The 27,900-nt window shown below is 36.3% G+C and overlaps 1 protein-coding gene across 6 annotated transcripts in view; it reads right to left on the bottom strand.

Moving 5' to 3' along the window:
* GAPcenA (GTPase activating protein and centrosome-associated) overlaps nucleotides 1–27,900 on the bottom strand; it is a 772,500-nt gene that overhangs the window by 563,639 nt on the left and 180,961 nt on the right. For all 6 annotated transcript variants that reach the window (XM_081765583.1, XM_081765580.1, XM_081765582.1 and 3 more), the window contains one exon: nucleotides 6,651–6,839. In XM_081765583.1, the coding sequence (XP_081621709.1) occupies nucleotides 6,651–6,839 (189 nt within the window). The remainder of the gene's footprint in view (nucleotides 1–6,650; nucleotides 6,840–27,900) is intronic.

Genomic DNA, 27,900 nt, shown 5'->3' with positions numbered 1-27,900 from the left:
GGAAATTTGGTCACAATGTAATACAGGTTGAAACCAATGTTTCACCAATAGCTGAGGTAAACACAAATAATCAACGAAGCGAATTCCAGTGTCTGGAAGCATAAACAAAAACCTCTTGTTGAAGAGAATCGAGATCAAAAAAAGCAAAAGTGGATCAAAAAAATCAAAGACACTTTGAAAAAAAAGCAGCCTAGCAGTGAGCTGCATTCCATTACAACCACAAATAAATCAAAGGTGATCTACTCTACGTTCATCGTCCAACCATAGTCCAATAGTTATGGTTGGCTTCTAGTTGGCATTAAATTAAAAACTACATACAACCAACTATCCAGTCCAGGCAATCCAGCACTAAAAAATACCATCATCAAACCAAACACTCATCGCTTAAGCAGGTATGTGTACCTCAGCTATGTGCGTGTTAATCGTAATATAATTTCTAGACGTTTGCAATCTGTAATCTGAGTTATGTTACATTCACATTCAAACATACACACAAACATCGTAACATTGCTTAAACCAATACATTTATTAAACAAAGCGTAAAGTTGTTATTATTCCTCTTAATTAACGTTAACCTACTCATTGTAAATAATGAATAACAACAATCTCTAAACGTCATACGTTGTTCATCCCCATGCTTTTAAGGCACAACGTTAGAAGGTTGTTAATATATATATGGTGTCCATAAAGTCCTTTGCCACCCCTAAAACTCGGAAACGGTGAAATATATGTCAAAACGAAAAAACACGTATTTCATCATTTCAAAAGTATCACGTATTGAGTGAAACAAAATTGCCCCAGGGTCCCTCGAAGGGTCCCAGACGGGGGCCAACTCAAAGTGTTCAAATGGCAAAAGGGGTCAACTAGTATATCGTTTGAAAGCTATTTACAAAAGAAAGACGATGGAATAAGTTTCGATGCTCTATAGTAAACCTGTACAAAATGGCGCCAGGTCAAAATGTTAATACAGTTTGCATTGAAAAGTCTTTGGTCATCCGTAGAAACCTGAAATGGCTAAACAGATATCAAAACTAAAAAACACGTATTACATCATTTCAAAAGTATCATGTATTGAGAGAAACAAAATTGCCCCAGGGTCCCTCGGAGGATCCCAGACGGGGTCCAACTCAAAATTTTCAAATGAAAAGGGGGGTTAAGTAGAATATCGTTTGAAAGCTATTTTCAAAAGAAAGACGATGGAATAAGTTTCGATGTTCTATAGTAAACCTGTACAAAATCACGGCAGGTCAAAATGTTAATACAGTTTGCATTGAAAAGTCTTTGGCCACCTCTAGAAATCTGAAATGGCTCAACAGATATCAAAACTGAAAAATATGTATTTCATCATTTCAAAAGTACCACCTATTGAGGGAAACAAAGTTGCCCCAGGGTGCCTTATAGAGTCCCAGACGGGGATCAACGTAAAAGTTGTAAATGGTCGTTTGAAAGCAATTGTTAAAAGAAGGAAGATGGAACAAGTCTTGTCAGTATACTGGCCCTTTGTGAAATGGCGGGGGACTGAAAATGTTAACACAGTCTTGTAAAGCACATTGTAGTAATACAGTACTAATAATAGTACTAATATTTGTAATAGAAATATTAGTAATAACGTCAGAAGTAGTAGTAGGCACACTTCTACCTGAAATAGTAGTCTTAATTAGTAATCCAGACATTGTGTCCAGTTAATTAAGCATTTCAATAAATGTGATTGTTTACATATCTCTCAATTCACCCAATCCCTGTTCTTTCGGATACGGTTTGCATAGGCGTTCCGAACTTGTATCATGTTCATTCTTTTACCGATAACTTTCAAACAATATGGTACTTGACCCATTTCCTATTCGCTAATTTTAAGTTGGACCCCACTTGGGAGCCTGCAGGGATTTTGGGACAAATATTTGTACATCGAAAAGCTGTACTTTACAAATAAGGAAACACACCTTTTAGCGTTTTGACATCTTATGTTTTACCATTTCGGATCATTGGAAGTGACACGGACTTTTCGATGAAGGCTGTGTTAACATTTTAATCCCCCCGCCATTGCAAGCAGGGTTGGTATTGAAACATAAGACCTGTTCCGTCTTCCTTCTTTTAACAATAGCTTTCAAACGATACTTGGCCCCCCTTGCCATTTGAAAATTTTGAGTTGGAACCCGTTTGGGACTCTCGGAGGGACCCTGGGGCAACTTTGTTTCCCTCAGTGCATGGCACTTTTGAAATGATGAAATACTTGTTTTTCAGTTTTGATATCTGTTGAGTAATTTCAGATTTCTAGGGGTGGCCAAAGACTTTTCAATGCAAACTCTATTAACATTTTGACATGCCACCATTCTGTACAGGTTTACTATAGAACATCGAAACTTATTCCATCGTCTTACTTTTGTAAAAAGCTTTCAAGCGATATACTACTTGACCCCTTTTGCCATTTGAAAATTTTGAGTTGGACCCTGTCTGGGACCCTCCGAGGGACCCTGGAGCAATTTTGTTTCACTCAATACGTGGTATTTTTGAAATGACGAAATACGTGTTTTTGAGTTTTGATATCTGTTGAGCCATTTCAGATTTCTAGGGGTGGCAAAAGACTTTTCAATGCAAACTCTATTAACATTTTGACATGCCACCATTTTGTACAGGTTTACTATAGAACATCGAAACTTATTCCATCGTCTTTCTTTTGTAAATAGCTTTCAAATGATATATTACTTAACGCCCCTTTTCATTTGAAAATTTTGAGTTGGACCCTGTCTCGAACCCTCCGAGGAACCCTGGGGTAATTTGTTTCACTCAATACGTGGCACCAATTACTGAAGCTTTCAGAAGAGTAATGTTTCTACCTTTTTCCATTTATTTTTATAATATTTTTCTTAGAAAACTGCCAATGCAAAACATAAATCACACGAAAAAGTCACTTTACCTCCCAAAAAAGTAACTTTTAGTGGCAAATTTAAAAAAAAAGTAACTTTTAGTGACCAACTTGAAAAAAATAAACTTTTAGTTAAAAAAGTGACTCGCTATAAGCCCTGATATACGCTACATTTTATTTTATTTACTTTTACGATATTAGTTAAAAAATGAAATAAAATCTTTGAGTTTTACGTCCCACGGATATGCCGGTTAGGCTAAAGGAGACGGTGATGATGAGTAATGAATAAAATGGTGGAATGAAGAAAGTGGGAGGAAACGGGAGGACCCCGAGGAAACCCACGTACACGGTGTTTGTCCACCACAAAGTTCACTTGGTGGAGGCTGGGATCGAACCCAGGACCCCAAGCACCAGAGGTAAACGCTCTACCACTGAGCCAATAGATATCATATTCGATGTGTATAAAGAGGGTAGTGTAAAATCGCACGAACGCCTCAGAAGATGTGAGAGTCAACCAATTGAAATTACCATCAATTGCGCAAATTCCAAAATATATGCTTGCTTTCTGGGCATCTTCCCAAAATTAGTACAGATTGCAAATGCTTTTCGCTGCCTATTTGATGAAAATAAAACAGAATCATGAATTGCGAGGGATGGATGTGTATATCGGTGGGTTAGAAGTTTGTGGGGAAAGAAACTTCGCATATTAAACGAAGAAATAAACGATATCCCTGATTTGCAATGCGAGCCAGAAGAAGCTGATGAGAGCATATTTTTTCATATTAAGCATGCAGTCTTCAACTCGAGCATTAAGCGCCTAATTCTTGCATCTTCTAAATTGATGCCTTTTCTTGTGCCTTGTATTATTACCAGAAAAACTTCAAAAGTCAAGGGTATTATGTGGGGCTGGGATCACTTCACGGTATGTCTCCATCCATATTCTTGCTGAATGTTGCGGAGTCCCGTGATTGGTGTCTTACCGGCAGTTCACGCTCTAACTGAATGTGACACTACAAGAAAAGTTGGCACCAAGTATTCTGCTGTTAATATTGCAAAGAACATGGCACAGTATCTGACTGAATTCGGCAAAGAAGAACTGTCAGAAACTATGATAAAAGTCTGCAGAAACCTTTCTAGTGCAGATGATATCAAGTAAATTCTCATCGATAGAATTTACCAGTATCATCGCATGCAGCGTCTGGATTTCTCCAAATTACCGAAAACCTCATATTCGATACATCTTCACATTAGAAGAGCTTACTTTCAGTGCTATAAGTGGTACCACATAGTTGATGAAGCCCCAGAACTCAACCCATCTCAGTATGACTACACAGACTATGATGGCGAATGGATCCCAGAAATGACACTTGGAACACTCCCCATCGACTTCCCATTCCCCTGCACTTGCAAAAAATGCGCAAGAAACACATCTTGCAAGTTGAGTTGATTTTGGGTTTAACGTCCCGTTCAGCAGCGAGGCTATATGAGACGTGGACCTACTGATTAACGTGGAATCCGAACCACATGAGCTCCCGCAGGGAATCGAACCCGGGTCTCCCACGCCAAAGGCGCCACATCTTGCAAGTGTCGCATATATGTCATGTCTTGTCAATTTTGCAGTTGTGAAAGTAGCGAATGTAAAAATCCGCTCACGTAATATTGATGTTATCGAGTCACGTCTATTTTTATAAATCACATCTATGTGCATCTATTCGTGTAAAAGATGTATATATTTTAAACTAAATAACAACTAAATATCACTTTATTTGTTTATCGATTGCAATTATATTCCAGCTTAGTGCTGTACGTTGTAAAGAAAAGTGGAAATAAGATCTTCGTTTGTACGTTCAGTGTAATTACTATTTGAAGTGATGGGAGAGAAAACAATTAATATAATTAAAAAAATAAACAAATATCAGTATATATAACTTCAAACTTCACATGGTAATAAGCGAGAATGCAATTGAAGTATCTTTGCAGAATAAAATTATTTTCTAGTAAGTAAATAGGACTTATATTCAGAACTCAGATAACGACAATATAAAAAATGAATGTTATATACAAAAAGAACTAGTTAGTACTGGCTTTGCTAAATACAGCAAGACTACTTCTACTTAATGAAATAAAACCTCTGAGAAATTACAATGATTTACATTTAACTAAATATCGTAAAAGTAAATAAAATAAAATGTAGAATATAATTACGTTTACATTATATACCAGCATTTAACTTTGCGCGGATTTATGCGATAAAGGTAGGTTTTAGGTAAGAGCGTCGCATCGGTGGGGGACGGACAGGGAGGTACATGTCCCAAATTTCTCCCCTGAAATATCTACTTACCTTTTTATCATATGGATATTTGTATGGTCCAGATATTTGTAAGATAGTTTAGGAAACAGTGCCCCCCTAAATTTTTTATCGCGCTACGCTACTGGACAAAAAGGTAAAATTAGTGAGTTTGCTCAAAATTTAATTCTGAACTTTTGTAGAAGCTATTAAAAAAAATCAACCGTTTTAAATATATTTAAAGATTTCTGATAAAAAGTAATTTTACGGCGACCTTTGATCTTGGCAGCCATATTGCCAAAAAAACTCTCAGTTTTCAGAACATGTGACCAAGCCAGAAATAATCCACTAGTACCATTAGACAAAGTCCAATAATAATTTGCTCTCGACCTTTAAGATCCAACAGGACCTATAGGTGGCCCCCGCACTAAATGCACAACATTACAGTTCATCTTTTTTTCGTTATTGAAAACTTAATTACTGTACATGTTTCAGTCACGTTGATGCAACAGATGCACTTTACCCCATTTTACTTGCTACTCACATCGAAGGACTATGTGGATTTGTAATTCCACAAATCTTACCACGTTTATAGCAGCGGAATCAGGTACCATATATATATATATCGATAGTTGTCTTCCTCGGGGTAATTTGTTCTCATGTTAAGTCAGTTCTGGGATCCGCATTGGCTGTAGAATTGTCACCAGACTCCTGTGACACACTTTTGACAAGTGGGTGAATGAAAATCATAACTACCATACTTGTCCGACTTGTATACGCAGTTGTAATAGCGTTTCGAGAAATAAGGGCGTGTTAAGTAATTATTAATGCTACTTGTGGATAGTCGCTATCTTAGCATTTTATATTTAAAAGTGGCTGACGAAAATACAGTTTACGAAAGTAAGGGATATATATCAAATCAAAATAAGAATTTACTTCTATGTATGAAAAAAAAACTCTTCAAACCATCCCTATATAGTAATACCCTTTAAAATATCCGCTGAACGCTTCAGGGATAAAGAATAGAAAATACAAAATGCTTATTTTTCATGAAAACCTAAACTGAAACAAATAACCGGATAACTAGAGATGCTAACACATTTACACTAAAAACAATGTAGTGTAAGTCTGTACCTGTAACCTCTGTTTTGCTCGAAACAGTACACGATAAACTGGAAAGTTATCCTAATATGATATCTATACATGAGACAAACATGGCGATTAAGAAGTTGAGTTTAAGTGCTACTGAAAAAATGCTTTTTCTTATAAGTGATAATAAGCTGATTTCTTAAATATACACACATAAGTGTCAACATAACAATTACCCTAGTCAGAGTGAACGAATATAATGGGATTGGACACATCGGAGTTGTATATAGATTTGTACTTAATTATTATTTCTTCAATTTAATGTGATGACTACAAGATTTCTTTTTGAGTAATTCTATCCTTCTCCCACTTATTTACAAAATACTATTGTGAAATAATCATAATTAATACCATTTCCAAAAGCTGCATATCACTATGTTTCACATGTCTTCCTGGACTGACTAATACACCGAAACATCGTTCAATTTCCAATTCTCTCATACCATCCGATACTTGCTGTACTGTCAAGCACAACTGTTTCTCAAGATTTACTCTCAGCTTGAAACAACTTCTCTCTTTAGGTACAGCAGCAAATCCACCCTGAAAATGAAAATATTCTTTAGTAATCTCAATAACAATAACTGAAATATGCCTCCTCTATGTTTCATTAAAAGGATCAATAAATCAATATATAGATTTGGTTGCAGAATCATCTTCACACAAGGCTTTTGTTTGTCTATTATGCTCGAACTTCTTTATGGGATGTTACGAAATACTGATGTGTTAATCTACTCTAAATGTTATATTTGTATTATTAGAATGTATTACACGATTCTATGATTTTCTTTCTTGCTTATTTAGGACCTCACTGCCTTTCTTGACCATCTGGGATATAGAACAAGAGCTAACGTGGAATCCGAAAAAGAATGAAGATTCTACAGGAAATTGAACCATGCTTTCCAAACCAAAGACGGAAAACTAAGATTTACAAAAAATAACGGGTGTTTACAAAAAATCTGTACTACTGATGGAACCCAATTTATTTAGTTCCTTGAAATGTACAGGAAAAGAAAATCACAAACTAAACAATGAACCAAGTACGATACAAAATTGGACCTATTGTTGCTCGACCACTCCGTGTCTGCAGACATAGTTGATCTTTTTCTTCGCACTGTTGGAAAGCTTCTGTACAACATTTTTTTCCAGTTTTCTCAAGTAGAATTTAATGCGATTCGGGCCAAATATAATCCACATCAGAATGTTCTTTTCAAATGCCTGTTTGGTTAAAAATTTAACTTTAGCAGGCGTAGAGGACACATTGGATGAACAAAAATTTCTATTGCCGTGGATAGAGGAGTTGGACAGGGTAAAATACGATTCGTCATTAAGATCCACGAATGTTTCGAAAATTTTCGGTAAAGCCGAGCGCACAACTTTTTCGCTTCACTTTTTTGTTTTTCATTACGGTCAGGAATGGTCTTCTTTCGCGACATGCAACGTTCAGCTTTCTTAATGTCTTATTAATTGTCACAAGCAAACAGCGGAACAATTTTACAGCTTGACGTTGCGAAATTCCATCCTTATGGTCCAATTTTCGTTGTAAAACCTCGACTAGTCTTGATGTTCTACCAGATCCAAACTTGCGTAAAGTGGGCAAATCTTTCTTAAAACGCCTTAAAATATCATAAACGGTACTCTTGGATACTTCTTCCTTGCGAAAATGGTTCACTATGACTTTCTCCAGCTTCTTTGTTCTCTGAATACAACTTGTACACCCTTTCTCGTAGTACATATTCTTTGACATCATTTTTCACACAAGTATATATTCTTTGACATTTTTCACACTTGTCTCCAATAAGAAAAAAGAATAAAATTAGTATCAGAAATGAAACAACATACACTACAAAATCACACTATTAGTTTGCGTCACAGTGTCACTTTGCATACTGTTGGCATATGTTGAAATTTGTCCGGATTTTTAGTAAACACCCGTTACCTAAGTATTCAAAATGTATATATTTGGATTCTCTAATATTATTCTTATTAAGCTACACATCAAGGCTTATTTATTTCCAAGCAATTATTTGATTGACGATTTTCAGAACATCATCAAGACATGCAAAATGATGTTTTAGGTATTTTAGGTACTTATCTCTTATTCAAAAGAAGTTATGAGTCACTATCTGAGGTACGTAAACAGACAGGCATATTAATTCTTTTCTTTGCAGAAGAAACAAAAGTATATACATAATTTACTATTACTATATTGTTAAGAACGTATATGAATCAGTTACATTAACAAACACTGTTTGTGTACTGTGAAATAATAGGGTAATAGAAGTTTTTTTTTTTTTTTTTTTTTTTTTTTTTTTTTTTTTTTCAAGAGTAAGGGTATGCAGCTCTTCTACCTAAACCATTTGAAATAATGGTGCAGAAATTCAATAAAGAGGTAAAGAAGATTTCCTCTGAGGTAAGATGTCACTATCTTTCTCTGATCTGGTATATAAAAACAAGTATAATACCAAATTAACGTATACGGAGAAGTAGTGTGTTACATTCTATTTAAGAGCAGGTTGTGTAAAAAATCTTATGAATATTGCATTAATAACAATCTAACACGAGAGCAGCTTGTGTTAACGAATTAGAGCCAATGGATGCACAACATTAAAAGTAGGAAGTGGCTGTGGTTTCCTATTACTGTGTTGAAAATGATCGCACATGGACAGTATCGGACTTACCAGGTTGAGGGCCCTTGGCGCGGGCCCTTAAAGGCCTCCCACCCACCCATATATATTTCTGTATTGACTAAATATGTAGTACAAAACAGATCGCAAAAAAAGTTACAATAATATTGAGACAATCAAACGTAATCGTGAAGTTACTTCAGTTACCTTGACAGTTTTTTACGTAATTCTTCACTTGAGGCAAATCAATTACTTTCTCGAAAAAAAGGGGGGATCCGAAAAGATTTCTTTCGGATAAACGAACTTAGGCTTCCGCAACCTTTTTGGTAGGAAGACTTAAGAAAGCATTTGCGATCGCGAAAATTCAACCAAGGCCTACAGGCACTGCGCCTCATGATTCCTGCGGAGTCCCTCGAGCCTCGGGGCCCTTGGCGATTGCCAAGTAGCCAAGTGGCCAGTCCGGCACTGCAGTTGGAAAAGTTACACTAACAAAAACTGTAATTATTGGTAATGTAACTTCTTCTTCACAAATCAAATCACATTGCAAATTTACACTGTCCTTGGTTTATGAAACGGTGGCGACGAAGATGCGAATGACTACACGTGTCTGTACTTCTACGATGATGCCACATTGTCTTACGGTACTTGTTTACTTCCAAATTAGGAGAATATTCGGAAAAAGAAACATAGCATTTTATTCCGCTTTATGAGGGATCTGGAACAATTAAAAAGAGCTGAAAATCTGGTTAATCACTCGTAAAAGCGTAATTAACTCAAATTTCGTAAATATTTTCATTAAATCTCTGAATGATTATTGTACTGGTACAATGAAAAAAATATTTAAAAATGTAGTGGTACTAGTGGTGAAATGCTCATCTCTCTACCTGGGGTGACAGGCTCGACCTCTTTTCAAACCACTGAGTTTCACTTGTAATCGTGTTTCCCTGCCGGCGTTGAAATTCTATAAGCCTAATCATTCATTTGCTTTTACCCAGCTTTGCTATGGCAGGTCACGATCACTTCCGCACTTATATTCTTCGGAGTCGACGTACACTTCTTTCGCGTCTTGAATTTCTCGAAAGTTTGCTGATACACTAGCTTCGATTTACGCTTAGATCTCTTTCTCCCACGATTGCTTTGTCCTAACTTTCGTTTTCGAAAACACTTTTGTTTTATTCTTACTCTACCTTTTGCCGTGCACCTAATGCATAATTGTGCGCGCTGTGAGTACACTTTGCATTGAAATCGACGAACATTGACATCATCACGGACGATCAGCTGTTTTCGAGTAGATCTGCATTTGAACCTTCGCTTTCTACAATTCCGCACTAATGGAGTGCTAGGTTGACCAAACGTAACGATACTATACTCAAATTTACTCCTTTCTACAACGGATTTACTATTGGTACGCCTTAAGACCGAATTCATGTAAACCACAGTGTCAGCAAAACCCAACTGGTTGTTTCGAACTACCACATCTTCCTTCTTGACCTCGGTGTTACACTTTAACTTTTCCACTAATGGCCATTTCCCTCTGTCTGCATGCACTTGAATAAGAGTGTTACCTTTAAGATCAGTTACCTTGAACGTTTCTGACCGATTGGTTAGAAACAAAGCGCTTGTCACGTAAAATACAATTCGCTGGATAAGCCTACACTTTAAACTATTAATCTGGAGATCTTTCTTACTGCTGTACTCGAAGTTGATGAAGTCGGAATGGATTTGCAGTATAAAAATGCTATTCACGTTGGACGTGTATGGTACCAAAGACAAATTTGAATCTGTTAAGTCGCGCAAAACCCCTTGCTCGCGACATAAAAATGACAACACTGTAACTACATTATCACACAAAAACAACAATTCCACTCTCAAGCCTTCCCTGGCTTCTTGGAGAGGGTGAGTACGCGCAATCTCAGCGCTACCGTTCATTGTGTGTGAAACATCGGCATCCCTTGCCGGTAAATCAATTTCACTAGAAACATAATTGTCTGCAAGTACACATAACGATCCTTTGCTTGTCGCTATTTCCACACTACATATTTCCTTTCCCTGACTGTAATCAACTCTCTGATTTATTAGGCATCTATCTTCCGCAATGTGAGCCGGCGCAAATTCAAGAATATTTACGGTTTCACTTTCGCCTTGCACTTCCTTGCGCTTAAGCCGTGTCCTTTGCATGCATTCACGAAACTCAACGAGGCTTTTGTTACATTCCGCTACACTGTTTTTAAACACGGCAGTTCCTGAATCGACACAGTTGGCTGCGTGAACTAACTCAGAGCGTACTTCAATTAAGGAGTCATTGATTACTGTAATATTGTTGCTCAACTCCTCAAATTTACTATCAAATCTACTATCAAATAACATTATATCATTTGCTGATCGTGTTATAGCCTGCTGGAATTCACCTACTGATCTATTTATTTGTTCACTGTTATTTTCTAATTTCTGTTCTAATTTTTGCTCTAATTTCTCAGACTGTTTCTCTAATACTGCTTGAATTTGTTCTAATGTAATGCTACTCTCCATACTTACTTAAATTACAAACAACTAATTCACAATATAAAAATACAAAATACGAACACAACTTTGGCAACAAACTATAAACAAACACCTTTCTGAAACTAATGTATCATTATTTCCATTGCACAGAACTTTTATTTTTAAAATTTTATTTTGCGAAGTGTTTCAGTATAAAATTAACAGAGGCATAAACGAATAGCTTACACAAGACACATTTTTTTTTTCATTCACCGCAATCTAAAAGGTGCATATTGTAAATGAGTGTGTGTTTGTGTGTGTGTTCGACTACGATCAGCTGTTTCGTATTTGTTCGTCTGTGCGTAATATCTGAAGTTAGCGGGAGAAAATTTTCGCGAACAAAAATAAAATGTTGCATTTTAATTTCTTTCAAAAAAAAAATATACTAATAATATGAGAATTTAAACTTACTTTATACTGTTTAAAGTTTGCTTGTTGTTTTCTTTACCTTTCCTTTTTCACAAGTTAAAACAATTTACAATGATTTACCCCGAGATCGTTTGCTACATATAACTACGTGACTCAAATTTTAGATTCTGTACGCAAACACTACGATACCTATTCTACATGCTGTCGGATTTTAACAAGTAAACAATAATATATTTGGGCACAATTATATTCGAAGATTAAGTTCGGTGCTGTCACGGTCGCCATGTTCGGTTGGTACCCTCATGTGCGTTGTGGTTCGGAACAACTTTTAGTCTCTTATTTTGCCTCTTCTCCTTTTCTCTTCCCAGTTATTTCACAACGGACATGGTCCATACCCATGCCTACATCCTTATCATGCTGGGGCTGGGATCGCAGTAGATTTGGATGCAGACAACGTAAAAGACATTATGCTGATCTGTGTGTAATTAAATCGTGCATTAAATTTACAATAAATGATGGAACCAAAATTTAGATAATGAAAATATAATATTACTGAATAAACACATATATTACATGCACATCGACTAAGAAAATGAATGAATTAACAACCCTTTTCTTAATACGTATCAACGAAGTAGGTGGCTTGACATATGAACTAAACAACTTACGTCATTCTTCGGCTAGCCAATAGTGCTGTTCCATCACTGTCCTGGGGTTGAGTCCCGAATGCTGTTTCCGTAATGGATATTCCAAGCTGGCGCCACAACTGTAATTTCTAGTCCATGAGGTTGTAGACGACGCCTTATGACACAAGTCCACTTATCGTAAAGATTACTGCGATAAAATACGAACTATCCTTTTCAACACATACAAAAAGTTCATCAATTCTGTTTTCACATTCGGCGTATTAAAAGAAAACGTTTATATGCACATGTATAAACAATGATGCTACGATTGTAGGCAACATGAACGCTGCTTTCGAGTAGGTGCGGACCGCACCGCCTAACAAACAGCAACGAGGAGGTAATCCTCACAAAGTGTGTCGAAACACTGAAGCTCCTTTTAGTTGGCTATTGCGTATGAGTACTTGGGGCTAGAGTTCCCCGCTTATGACGTATAGTATTGAGTACAAGCTCTTTGGCTGAAGAGATGCGGATGCTTCGAATGGACCAACCAGCGATGGACGATAACATGTAGGTGTTATTGCAAGTGTCCCGTTTTTTGGACTCAAGAGAGCAATCACAAAGGGAGTCGCTGTGTCCACATCATATGTCTATATATAGCCACGAAATCGAACTGAGGCTCACCAACACAAACGAAGAAACATGCCAAAGAGAGAAGAGTTTCTAGAATGTTTGGAAATATACGAGGCTTGGTTAATAAAGTTCGAAATCAAGTCTATTTTTCCCAATGTCCTTTTTAAATCCAAAAATGAGCTTTAGGTCGGTGATACACTGCACCTCACTTCACAGTTCGAATCCCACTTTAAACTGTAACTTTTTTCCTTAGTAGCTTTAAGCTTGATTACGACATAAAGTCTAACTCAAACTACATGGACTTTACATATATTGCTGTTCAAATTGTTAGAAAACAAAAGAACGAAGGCTTGTGCATGAAACGACGTCCTACTAGCTATTATCAACAAATACATATCTAACAGTTTCTGGATATGGAAATGATGCAGTAAATGGTCTAAGACTTATATCATACTGAAAATAAACATAAAACCCAAGGAAACCAAAAATACAAATTAACTTCCACTACTCTTCGCTTTTCTCGAACATTTCTAAATACAAAGCCAACCGCACGTGACTCATCTAAGGAAATGGATTTAAATTGACGTAATAAACTTCTGATCATGGGTTTAGAGGTTTTCATAAATATAGTAAAACATCGAGTATTAGGACTAACTGGGGTATACGTTGCTCTAGTTAACTGAAATAACCTAAACGAATAGTAGAAAGTCCATTAAAACACATTAATAGCAACAAAACACGTTTATTACGATGCATTTAAAAGCACAGAGCTAAATACACAGTACTATACTGCAGTATTGCTAGCAGTCATCTATGGCTGGCAAAACATACCATATACGATTTGCTCTGACACTTGTCAGAGCTATTCCAATTGTGAAACAATTTTCATTAATTTGCGAAAGGTATTTGAATTGGAGAAGCTATTCATACCCTTTTCATAGATATCATAGATGACCAAAGATAATACTTGCCTGTTGATGCTCCAAATCATCACTGTTAAACTATCTCTATATCTACTGAGCTATCTCACGGACGCAAAACTATCACAAAACTTTGTCCATATTTTTTCTGGAACTGTTCAATACAAAAGTAGGTGGTGAGCGACCAACACACAAAATTTGGTATTATCGTGATCGAATGAACTTAGTCGGACGAACGAACATGCACATAAGTCGCTGTATTTGTCAAGTGCATTTTAAAGACAAAAATTACAGTTTCTTCTCTAAACCAAGACAAGTTAGTAATGGAAAAGGCTGACTACCTTATTCCGACCATATGATTGACTTTCGACTACCATTAACAGGCGCAAAACCGACTGATCCAGCTGCCAACTCTTGATTCTAGTTCGTAGAATTGGTTGACGTCCTTTCTGCAGTGATGTAATGCTAATTGTTTAGGTGGGTATACGCTTCACTCACTCACTCACACACACACACACACACATATATATATATATATATATATATATATATAGGGTGTTTAATACTTTCAGGCTTTGCAGTATTAAGATTTAAAGTTCAAAGTTTATAAGAAAGTTATGGTGAAATACCCTTGCTTATAGGCAATTCACACTGGCTCTCTGTTCGTATCGATTACATAACAAGCAGGATATGTATATGAAGTAGCAAGAGAAGTCTGAATGGAAGGCTATGTTTTGGAGAACAGTTACCGAACCACTTAACCTATCAATCATTGACTAAGAAAAAGATTACCTATAATGATATGGATTAATTTGAAGCCTTATTTAGCTCTCTGCGTTAAGTAGGTCAGGCTCTAGAAGTGGTTGTACTTATGACTGGTAACTATAAGAAAAAAATGACTTGGACCAATGTTGTTTCCGACACCTTGCTCATTCCTTTGGTCCTATCTATCATTGTGACACTTTCAAAGGATGTATTTAATGCACACAGAAATACACATATCTCGTTAGAGTTAAAATGTTGAGTACATTTGGAGTAATTTAAGATTGACATTTTGAATTTAACATTGTAAATCGGTCGCGAACCACAGCCTACTGGCTGCTGTGATAATCAGGGCCATAACCAAGAAGAGATTAATCGCCCTCAATCTGTAGTTTGTCCGTTCCGCAGCTTACAACCTCCCTCTTTCTCTCTCTCTGAAATTGTGTTTAGTAGTTCTTTTGCTCGGAAAATGAATTTAGCTTTCTTTAGTCGGATCATAATTGCATTAAAATACAAAAAGCTTAATTTTAGTTTCGTTGTCGCATGGCCGTTTTAGAATTGATAGATTGAGTGATCCTCTATCCTAAGTACCAACAGCAATAACATGGAAATTAGTATACATTAATACTAATATCGGGCGTATTGCTGTTGGTACATAGGCTACTGTGTCACTCAACTATTCAATTAAAACAATGACAGCTATGTCCCAGTGAACAAATAGTTAATGACTTGAAGCGTTAGTAGCTAAGTATAAAGAATAGACAAATAATACAATAATACAAAGACAAGCTATTTTCATGAACTACCACACCTAGAACTTAGAATTTTAGATGTCTTGGAAAAGCAGAAATAAACTTGGTTATACCACTGTCATAAGTTCAAATCTAGTCTTTGTTGTGATCTTCAGACACAGAGCTTTCTTTTGCTGATTTAAATGCATTACGATGGTTCCGGGATTCCACCTTAAAATGCAGGATAATATTTCATACAGTCACGGTGTTGAAAACTAACACTAAACTTCAACAAATTCGTATAAAGGGGCGGCTCTTGAGGGAAGTCACATCGGGTCTATGCCAATTTATGGTCGAATATTTTTCGTGTTTGCAGCTTGGTCCGATAAGTTTTTTTTTTTTAATTAAACGTTTTATATATATATATATATATATATTAGAAGCGATTCAAAAGAGCTGCTTCGACCAAACAGCAAATAGGCACCTTGGAGAGCATTTTTGAGGCCAATTTATGGTTGAATTAAGCCCTGATACCAGCGCCGAAGTTAGAATCGAGTAGTATCGGTATACCCATCTAAAACTTTAGGCCAATAATTTCTTTCGATTCGAGCTTTAGGTTTCCCGTCAGGAGCGATTTTTAAAAATCATAAACGACAATCTTTCCGAGGGAAGTAGCTCAAGTGGTAGAGCGTGGCTTCGCATTCGATAGATCGTGGGCTTGTTTCTCGCTGCCAACCATCCTGACTGGTTTTCCCCAGTTCTACCATGCACATGCCGGGATAGTACCTACTAAACAGGCCCTGGCCGATACCTTCCCAATTCCTCTATTATTATTGTTGTAGTTAGATATGCAGTATAAAACTGCCTCTGAGCTGTATCTGGTGATTGTTAAATAAATAAAATAAATACGCACCCCGAGAAAAAAGAAAAATAGATAAAGACAAAAAATGTTCTCCTAAAAGTATTTCCTAAAAGAACCGGGTTCAGGTAGGTATCAAAAAAACAAAACAAAAAAGAGAGAGAAATATTCAAAGGTGCACACAATCCGTATGCAACATTTTAATTTTGATATCTTGAAAACTAAGGGTGTTTTTTGTAATTTCCCTCACCCCTCCGCTCCCAGTTGGCACCGCCAAGTTTACCATCCGGTTCCGAAACGCATTTGGGGTACTCTTTGGTCCATGCTTGACTTCACCAATAAAAAAACCGGGCTCAACACGTGTTACATGAGCTTAATAAGCGTTTAAACACAACATTATTCCACGGTACCGATTCGTACCATAAATCCCCAAAGGGTTAAACACTACTAAGCAAATATTTTCGAAGTGACGGCTGTATCGAAAAGATCAAAGATTGCTGTGACATGCTCATACGCTACAAGTCTTTCCTAACTTTTGTTTTCTACCCCTTCCTGTTAAGAAAATTTCTTCAATTTTCTTTTTTATCTGAAAGAAAATGAAATAACGAAGAAAAATGTTTATTTTTACCCCGTCCCTTTTTTTGTTCAATAGGTTGAAGAAAAACTACTACTAGTACTAGCTGCTGAGTATTTATCGAAATCAATCGCTCTTTTCATTTGTCAATTGCGGCTACAAATGAGCAGTACTAATCCGAGGTTCGCTGTTGTATTTGGTGGTATTGGGAACGACGGTGAATGCTTCAAACTAGACCGACAATAGGTCATATGTTTTGTTATTTTTGTAAAGGCCAACGACTTCATGGTGCAAATATATTCATTTAATTTCCTCTTAACTCTTAAAGACAACATTTTTCGGAACCTCCTTCCACGATTAGAAAGGAACGTTTTCTATTCCATATTGCCTTGCTCAAATTGTATTCCAATCGACAGTCTTTGAATTGAATTTGGAATTTGGAAGCTAGGGACAACGCATGTGACATCTTGAGGAAAAAACACTGCATGTTCAGAGCGCTGTTTTCCATTATAGAAGAGATTCTCAGAAAATTTGATTCCCACACCCCGAAAACGCAAATATTTTAAAAGAATTTAGACATCATTCGCGGTAACAGCCTGACGACCAGCTGTTTAGTGAGATATTTTTGTTTTGAAAAGTACATGAAAAGCAGTTGTTTGTGCCAATGAAGTGAGTATACTATTGATCGAATGTAGCGTATACCCGCGTACCTCCTAAATTTTAGGTGGCTGTACGATAGTTTCCAAAAATTAGAGGTGGGTATATGCCGTATACCCGCGTATACCCTCCATTACATCCTTGCCTTTCTGTTCTTTTCAGTCGTTCATTGATTTGACGTCATTCTTTTCCTTTGAGATATTTAGATCGTGCAGAATACATCAGAATTCTATTGTGAACTGGTGTTCGTGGCTTCAAAAATACCGCAAATCAGCATGTATTGCCTATGCCCGTTACCAGACCAACTCGGCATAATATTGAACTTGTTAGCTTGTATCACTTTCACTAACTTAATAAACTGAGCAATGAAAAACACATGAAATTAATACATTCAAATATGATTCCCAACCTCCTATAATGGAGACTTTTAAATGAGTAAAATTATTATTCTACTCGTCTGCTTATAAAGGGTGTCGTAAATGTTTTTTTTTAAATTCCAAGTTTTTTAAAGGCTATTTATATTAAATATTATTTTTCAGGTTCTATATTTTTTAAAACAAAGATGTTATTGCTAACCTCTACCCGAATATCAGTTCAGAAAAATGTGGAGTAACTAAGAAAATCAAGCAAAGCTCTGACCGTTAATTGCCGTCTGATTCATATTTATTGGTAGTAGTCTTTTTATTTATTTCTTTTATACTTTTTATTATTATTTTTTTTTACACGATAAAGTTCTAAGAATTAGTAATTTCATTTCTAAACATATGTTAATTTATGACCCCTGTACACGCCCATAGAACCATGTAAGGTAATAAGACCACATCAAAGGTAATCAATTGCTTCAAAAACCTCCGAAATTTGAATTTTTGACAACTTTTTACCCATGAAAGGGAACGAGATGGACTCCCAAAACTTATAGAGGTACATACTCTGGTCCTAGGCTACCATACAAATTTCTGGAATTGGCAATTTCCAAAATGTAAGGGGGTTGTCCTATCTACCCCGGCCAAAAGTTAAGAATGGGCCAAGGTACCCCTGTCAAAATGTAGAGGGGTGATCGTAGGTACCCCTGGGATATGACCTGGGCGCCCGGGCGCCACAACCCGGGGGCGCCCAAAACGCGATCACCTGGGGCCAATACTACTGACAGACTCAAGAGCGAATTTGAATGTGAATTAGGACGAATTTTCATGCATGCGATAAAAGTGTGCTTTGCTTGCAATTTAGTAGCGTCTAAAGCCGACAATAGACATTTTTGGCGGTGAATTTTGACGTTTTATACAATAAAAGTTTCTACTCTGTACTTATATTCGTACAGATAAAAAAAAAAATCGTGACCATAAAGCTAACTTTCGTCACTTTTTCTTGACTTTCATGGCCGTTTTCTAATTTCGTGACTTTTTCATGACTTTCGTGACCGATAGACACCCTGTTGGATGTAATAAGCAAATACATAACACACACAATTTATTATAATGTCAGTGATGTATACAAATATGTTGTGTTGGAATGTATAACTTACAGGACATTTTTTCTTTAATTTCAACACTTCCAGTGTACCCCTAAAAATGTAATAAAGACATAACGGGTTCGTTTTTAAAATATTTAATTAGAACTGGACAATCTACACAAAATTTGGAATCGATCAGCGTAAACGACACGTTTCTAGCACTTGCGGTTTTCGAGATCTCATTGTCCAAAGGATTGGAGACAAACATATAAACCTAGTATTTTAATATACAGATAATGTCATCAACTTCATCAATGAATATGAAAGTCCGAATATTTTAAAGTCGTGACAGAGTCAATTCGGTAGCGGTTTATTTTCTCCCAAATCGTGATGGTCCCGACTAAATCAGAACGGTGGTGAGTGATGTACTGAACGAGATGGACTCCAAAAACTTATAGAGGTACATAATCTGGTCCTAGGCTACCATACAAATTTTTGGAACTGGCAATTTGTACCTCTTGCAGGAAAATGAAAGAACTATAAATAAATTAAAAAATATAAATAAATTTAAGAAACTAAGTGTTTGTTTTCATTTTTGTCGTGCAACAGAGTGGCTAGAGAAGAAAGCTTAAAAGTGAATAAAAGACTGCGAAAGTAATTTTGAAATAACAAAATCGGAAATTCATTTTCTTCTTTTCAAGTGTAGCAAACAGATGATCCAAAAACAAAAATAAATAAAAAGTATGCAAAATAGCGTCAGAGAAGCCGAATTTGTATTTTGTGTTTCGAAGTCGTGTTTTGTTTAAGTGTAAAAATTGAAATCTAGTTAAGAAATTGTTCACTTCTGTTGTGACGTTGTGGAGGAAAGAATGGCAGAACAAGCTTCAGGAGGGTTTTCTATTGACAATTACTGTATTACAGACAGTTTATTAAATCCCATATGAAAATGTTTCTCCTGTACATGCACTGTACAGGCTCTGAAACACCGGTATAACGCATATTTGTGATTTTCGTGAAGTCTGTTTTTCACACGTTGCATGTAATGTACCTATTTACCCGAAACAAGCAAGCAAGCAATCGCCTCGAAATGCTTGTATGTGTACGTGTATTAAACTGGCAAAGCAAGATACTTGTTTTGCTCCCTCACTTTCGGAATGTAAAAACGTCACACAACAGTGATTATATGAAAAAAATTTGTTTTTTTATGTCAATGTGAAAAAAATCTGTGTTCCAGATTCATCTTTCTCTTTGAGGCATGAGACAGAGCGCTTTTTATGACCCCATGTTAGACAGAAAGATTTAGGAAAAAGAATTAAAGATTCTCTTTATTTCCGTAGTGTACATTCTCAAAACACCGTAAATTCTTTAAGAATTATTGTTGTTTAAGTAATCATAGGTCTGAATATGAAACGAGTCGTCGAATGAGATTTTCAAGTTTAAAAAAGGTAATAGTTTAAATGCAAACAGGACGTTTAAATATATTTTCTATAAATTTAAATTAGTGTTCATACAAACAATATGCAGAGTACAATAAGTTTTGTAGTGAGAAGGAAAAATATATCCCTTGTTGGGTGTGCTAGGGGAAAATCTCTAATCAGATTCCAATCAAACTAGAAACAAATTCAAATTACGTTGGAAGAAATCATCAGTAACAGAAGTGGCACTGGTCTAAATGACGATCAAAAAATAGTACAGAAAGTGTATTTGAAAATAATGAATAAATTCGAAATGATGTTTTCTCTGATAGTAAGTAGACATGCTTTTGTACCTTGCGAACAACTACTGAAAGTGTTTCAAAATTCTGAAGCTTCTGCTTCTGGAGCTAAAAGAGCAGCAGTAATTGTAGATGATACTCTGACAAGTAAACCTTACGTTTGGGTGAATCGAGTTGCTGACTGAGACACATATGAGAAAGTAGTACTAAATGTGGTCAGTATTTCAGTGAAGTTGTAGGTGCGAAGCTCCAGGGGTTTAGGAGATACAGCTATCAGAACATCACATAGAAGTACAGAATAGTCTTCATACAGTTGGAGGTAAAAGCTCTGTAAGACCTCTTGTAACGACAAAAGGTGAATAACAAATATATGGGTATATATTAGGACTAGGGGGAAGTCATATAGTATATATATACTAGTATAGTCATAGGAGTTATGGTAAAATTTGCTATTAATAAGGTATCACTGTTATGCGTTTTGTTTAAAACTTTTGTCTGCTTCAAAATGGCGGATTTGAACATGGCCACCATCAAGGCAACTCTTACCATAGACCTAATATTTATCCACCTGCTTTTTATTTAATTATTATCATTAAAACAAAATTTACAAGGTGGGGTAAAGGACTAATACATATGCTGCAACAATATTTAATTTCCCTGTAACTTTTTACCAATTGTGCGTAACCCAAAATTAACGTGACCATTGTTCTTCTGATTAAATTTGCGCCTTAAATCATGTATCACGTGACCCTATTCCTATTTTAAAAACTTAACCTTAATTCCAAATGGCGGATTTCAAGATGGCCGCCGTCAGGTATACCCTTACTATATTACTTCCCCCTAATCCTAATATATACCCATATATTTGTTATTCACCTTTTGTCGTTACAAGAGGTCTTACAGAGCTTTTACCTCCAACTGTATGAAGACTATTCTGTACTTCCATGTGATGTTCTGATAGCTGTATCTCCTAAACCCCTGGAGCTTCGCACCTACAACTTCACTGAAATACTGACCACATTTAGTACTACTTTCTCATATGTGTCTCAGTCAGCAACTCGATTCACCCAAACGTAAGGTTTACTTGTGAGAAACCTACGAACAGACAGTGCATTTGAAAACTCTGTAAGAAAGCAAAGGAAAATACAGACAGACTGCAATTGCCCACTTCATCAAGAACAAAGAGAACACCAGTTACGTTGGAACAGGTTGATAATCCTTCTAAAGCAGCTACCCTAAAACCCGTAGCAGAGCGGAAAAATTATTTCGAAATCATTGCCTACTTGCTGAATGAAGTGCAGCGTCGTTTCAATCAGCCAGGCCTCAAACAATTCATAAAACTCGAGAAGATACTTTGCAAAGGAGCTGTATGTGGTAGTGAGTTTCTCTCAAGAGATTATTTGAAGCAAGAATTGCGAGTTCATGCGTCGGATTTTAACCTAGATAGATTATGCGCTACTTTGATGACCACCAACATATTAAAAACTATTAGTGATAAATCCCCAACTGCTCGCAGCCTTCTCGACCAAGTCGTTCGTCTAGAGACTCTCGTTCTCACTGTGGAGCTACTTTAGCATCTTCCAAATTATCATTCAGCTCTTTGCGTCGTCTAAAGATATATTTGAGGACGTCCATGATGCAGAAAAAAAATATCTTATCTGCTTTTGTTGTGTGTATAACGCCCAGGCTCCAAAGTTAGATTTAAACATCATTGTAAAAGAATTTGAGTTGATTTTAGTTTAGCGTCCCTTTCAGCAGCGAGGCTATATGAGACGTGGACCTACTGATTAACGTGGAATCCGAACCACCTGAGCTCCCGCCGGGAATCGAACCCGGGTCTCCCACGCCAAAGGCGCGTACGCTAACCGCTTAGCCACGAGGGAGCTCACTGTAAAAGAATTTATATCAAAGACAAGCGAAAGGAAAGCCGCTTTATGTCAAATTTTGAAAAGAAATAAATCTAGAATTAAGTAAGTGAAAATGTTAAGCTTTATATAACCAATTCTTTATATTACAAAATGGCATTTAAAATTCAATATAAATTTGAATTATTCCTTATCAATTGTGTCGTACTTTATAAGTGTGAAGTGAAGCGAATATAATGACATTAGGAAGAGAGGTGAATGTAATAATAAATTGGACATACTGAAGTGCAGTAATTAATAGTACATGTAACTCTGGATAATTAGTGTAATTGAATTTTCTACATAAATTTTATGAAGTCTTTGGCGAAAATTCTATCTTTCCATTTCTGGCACGAAGTCAAGTAAATGGAAAAAATAAATCATCTTATTTTTTATTTGATTATGTAGCCTGTTTTATAATGTTTACGTTACTTTGCAAAGTACTGCAAAGTACTACAAAGTTTGTAGTTCTAATAGTAATTTCGTAGTGCAGTGTACTGCAACACCAGAACTGGATTTTTTTTAAAACATAATTTTAATTTCTTCGTTTCCAAGTTATTTAAGTAGCTTCAAGATTCTTGAATATGTCTGTATGGCTATTTCCAACACAGTTAAAAATATGTATATAAAATGTTAAAAAAAAAATTGTACTTACAAACAGCCATTGTAAGTACTAAAAGTTTTACTATTTTATACGTTTTCAACTGTGATTTAAGTGGTTGAAAATTTCTGCACCATACCAAAACCGAGCACTGAATTAAATTATCTTAAAGATGTAAACCAAGATGCTTCTCGTAGATGGAAATTTTACCCTTACGAAACTGTTTACAGTTGCATTACATTATTATTATTATTATTATATTGTTTAACCAAATATAATTATTGTTACATTACAACATAAATTCGTATTATCTTATCTATGTTCATTCCCACGTCTATTTTCAAGGCAGCAGTTCAAAAGTAGTTTGCCCCCAGTTGAAGGATACTTCCAACGCCACTGACTGAACATGTACGTAATCTGTTTAATGTACAGTTTGTTACAAGAAAGAAAACATATGCTGTAAGATATACTGTATATACAGGGTAGGCCATTTTAATTAATCCACGGAAATATCTGAAAAATGATAAAACATAGAAGAAATGTTTCAAGTACACGTTATATATTGCTAAGGGGGAAAACCAATTCCGCCAAAAGTACCCCTCTCCGCCCCCCCTAAATGGGGGTAACGGGGGGTAACTTTGAAATGTCAAATGGGAACATGGGTCGAGTAATACCTCGTTCGAAAGGTCTTGGAAAACTAAGTAACGCTGTACCAAAAGATGTTCCATATTGTGCACCGGTTTCAAAATGGCCGCTATAATATGGTTCGGGAACTCCAGTACTCGTAGTGTGAAAACCATGGAAGGTAAATGAATGGAACAAAATTGAAATACGTAAATATCATAGGGCATATCGAACGGTGTGGTCCCTGTGATCCCAGTGGCCTCCCTAAAGGGGTCTTGGGGGCTAACTTCAAAATTTCAAATAGTAACATGAGTCGAGTGGTACCTCGTTCGATAAATCTTGCAAAATCTAACATATTGCAGGAAAAAACGATTGATGTGAAATGGCAGTGTTCTCAAAAGGCTGCCGAAACATAGTATCCGTGTCAGAGAAAAGGTTTAGTACCCGTAGTATGAAAGCGATTGGAGATAAATCAACAAAAGAAAAACTGGAGTAGCTAACTGACGTAAGGCACATCGAGAGGTGTTGTCGGGGTGACTCCAAGGGCCAACTGAAAGGTATCCGGTGCCAACTTGAAAATTTCAAATAGCCTTACTTGAAGCAGCTTGAAGCGAGTAACATCACGTTACATAGACAAATTAATATCAAACAGCTTCTGTAAGAAAATTTTCGACATGAGACACCGTTTTCAAAATGATCGCAAAGACATGTTGACTGTGGCTAAGAAAACGTCTAGTGCCCATAGTATGAATACGGTTAGACATAAATGAAAATGACGAAAATTAAATAGGAAATCCACGGAGGCGTTCCAAGGCTCGAGAATAATACAACAGAGATAAAAATATTAGAGTAAAATTGCCATAATGTATAGAGAGAAATCCAAGTCCTGCAAAATAATCTCTCCCTGCGCTCTGTATGTGAGTGGGGTGGAAAATAAAGTGAAAGTTCAAACGAGAACTCTACTTTAATTTGTAAATTAATTCTAACCTTACAAATAAGCATGGTGTGGTTGAAACATTTGTTTGTAAGGATGACGCTGTAGTGACTAAAAAAAGAGAAACTTTTATCAATGCGTGCTGGTTATTCAGAAAGCATTTCGGGGATATACGTACACACCGTTTCATCCCTCAAGCTCACAATATGACGTGAATGCTAATAGTTAATCAAAATGTAACTATGGCCATCCGCGTTAACTTAGTGCACCAATTCTGTATGCATGAAGTCTGCCTTCCAAACAGCATTGGGTAGGTCAAGCGTACGCCCGAACCGTTGTCCGGTCGGACATTGAAATTTTGAAGTTAGCCCACAAGACCCCTTCAGGGAGGCCACTGGGATCACAGGGATTACATCATTCGATATGCCCTATGATATTTACGTATTTCAATTTTTGTTTCATTCATTTACCTTCCATGGTTTTCATACTACGGGTACTGGAGTTTCCGAACCATATTATGGCGGCCATTTTGAAACTGGTGCACAATATGAAACATCTTTTGGTACAGCGTTACTTAGTTTTCCAAGACCTTTCGAACGAGGTATTACTCGACCCATGTTCCCATTTGACATTTCAAAGTTACCCCCCGTTACCCCATTTACGGGGGGCGGGGAGGGGTACTTTTGGCGGAATTGGTTTTCCCCCTTAGCAATATATAACGTGTACTTCAAAAATTTCTTCTATGTTTTATCATTTTTCAGATATTTCCGTGGATTAATTAAAATGGCCCACCCTGTATATCCGAGTACTGTACATGCACGGTACATGTAGCATGTACAGTGCATGTATCGGTGATGGCAACAGTACATGTCTGTAGCTGAAACACATGTAGTTTACATGTAGCATGCGTGCTGTATGTTTCAGGAATGAAACATAGCAAAACGCATGTTCTAAGATCAATGTATTCGAATACTATACATGCACGGTACATGTTGGATGTACAGTGAATGTATCGGTGATGGCAACTAGTTGAAGCACATGCAGATTACATATAGTATGTGTGCTATATGTTTCAGGAATGAAACGAAGCAAAACATATGCTGTAAGATAAATGTGTGCGAGTACTGTACATGCATAGTACATGTGGCATACACAGTGCATGTTTCGGTGATGGCTATAGTCATCAGCATAAAGCTATCTTCAACATGATAAGGGGATAATTTGCGGCTTATATTCTGGAGGGAGATGAGACTCAAGCTCAGAAATCATCACACTTTTCCCCAGTGTTGAAACCATGGGTGCGCCGGTGGTATCTTTTCCCGGAGATAAAAACTTCCCCCCCCAAAGATACATAAGAAATTCACAAGTTGTTAATACTGGTACGACTTTCTTCAACATACTCCCAACACATAATTATTTCCCCCGGAGAAAGTTCCTGAATTCAACATTACTTCTCGCCATATGATACTTCTGAAATAGGAGAAAATTTTCCTCAGCTCTAACTTTGGGATGACATGTTCCCCTCATTTCTCCGGGATTTGCGCCTGCGGCTACAGTACAGTATGTAGTTTATACAAATGCACTACGTAAGAAGACATCTGATTTTAGGCACCTGGTTTTGAAAACCATAAATGAAGCGCTTTTTTAAAAATGTGTTATATTCTTCAAGAAATTAAATACCTGTGCAGAATACCTGTTCATTGCATGTACATTAAGACTGTTATTGCAGTGCATCGAGCATGTACTCCCATGCGCAAAAAAAATTGCGCGTATACTGTAACTCACGATTTTTCGCAATTATTTCATTTTCCATATGTTTATGGGTAAAATTTAGTTATTAGTAAGTGGAGATAATAGAAAGCAATCCATCTAAGGGGATATTTCCAAAAAATATAATAAAATAATAAAAATATAAGCAAAAACAAAATTATGTTCGGTTTTGTGTATACTGGCAATATTGTTTTCGAGGGAATTTTTGGAGTAGCACAGCACGATTGCAGAGGGAATAACAAGATTGGTAGGAGAAAAACTGAACCAAGGAACTGGAAATTGAAGTAAAATATTGCATTTATTGGCTTAAATCTAGGGTGTAAATTGTCTGCCAAATATAAATTAGCTTCTGTAATCAAGATGTTATACGGAAATATATAAACAAAGAGAAAAACTGTTGTCTTAAGTTTGGAAGTGACATGCTCTATAGCCATGAGCATTTATTTCTTAAGAAAAAGATAGGCAACAAAAGAAAATCTGTGTGGTTAAGTGAGTAGAGTGATGGACTAATAATTCTTATACTGTTTTGACACCAGATCGAATCCCATCCGGTCCTGTTCAATTTTTTTTCTTTACAAAACATTGTAGAAAGTATATAATTTTTATGTTAATAAGAAACGAAATAATATAATAATGAAATAACTTTTTGTTTTTCTGATGACGTATTTATTCAGAATTAGCTTACTATTTATTACTAATAGCGATTGTTTTTAATTTATGGTATGGTATGCTTAACCGTTCCCTCTCCGTTTTTACACAGCTTCAACTCACTGCGAGTGTCTGTGAGTCAGGAACAGGAAAAAACAAAACAAGAGCAACCTGCAGCTTTACACACAGCGTGAGGAACACAGTCACAGCGATAGCTCGTTGTCATGAAGAAAAAAAACTGTTCTAGTGTTTCTGTGTGTGTGTTTCTTTTTAAAGTATTGACTCTCTCTCTCTCTCCTTTTGTTTCATATCCACAAGTGCAACAAATGCAAGTCTGTGTGAAAAAAAAATCAAGAGTGCTTTCTTTAAACAAAACTAAATTTTACAGCTCTCTTTGTGAGGAACGCGAATGCTTCCAAAAGATGCCATGAATATTAACTATAATCGTACCGAATTATACAGTAGCGTGAAAAACTGATAATAAAATGATGTAACATGCATAAGCTTTTTTTTTTCTAGAGTAACCACACATTAAACATAACAAATTAAATTTTTGGGATTACAAATTATCACATTACGTGTCGGTGTAGGCCTATTCGTTTTCACATTCGAGCGACGAAAGAAGAAAGTGTGGTGATAGTTATAAAAACCGAATACCAGATT

Source organism: Thermobia domestica, chromosome 7 (genome assembly GCF_964235325.1).
Source record: "Thermobia domestica chromosome 7, izTheDome1.hap1.1, whole genome shotgun sequence".
In the NCBI taxonomy this organism is placed as follows: Eukaryota; Metazoa; Arthropoda; class Insecta; order Zygentoma; family Lepismatidae; genus Thermobia; species Thermobia domestica.
Note: the sequence above shows the minus strand (reverse complement) of the source record. Positions and strands in the feature narration are given on the sequence as shown.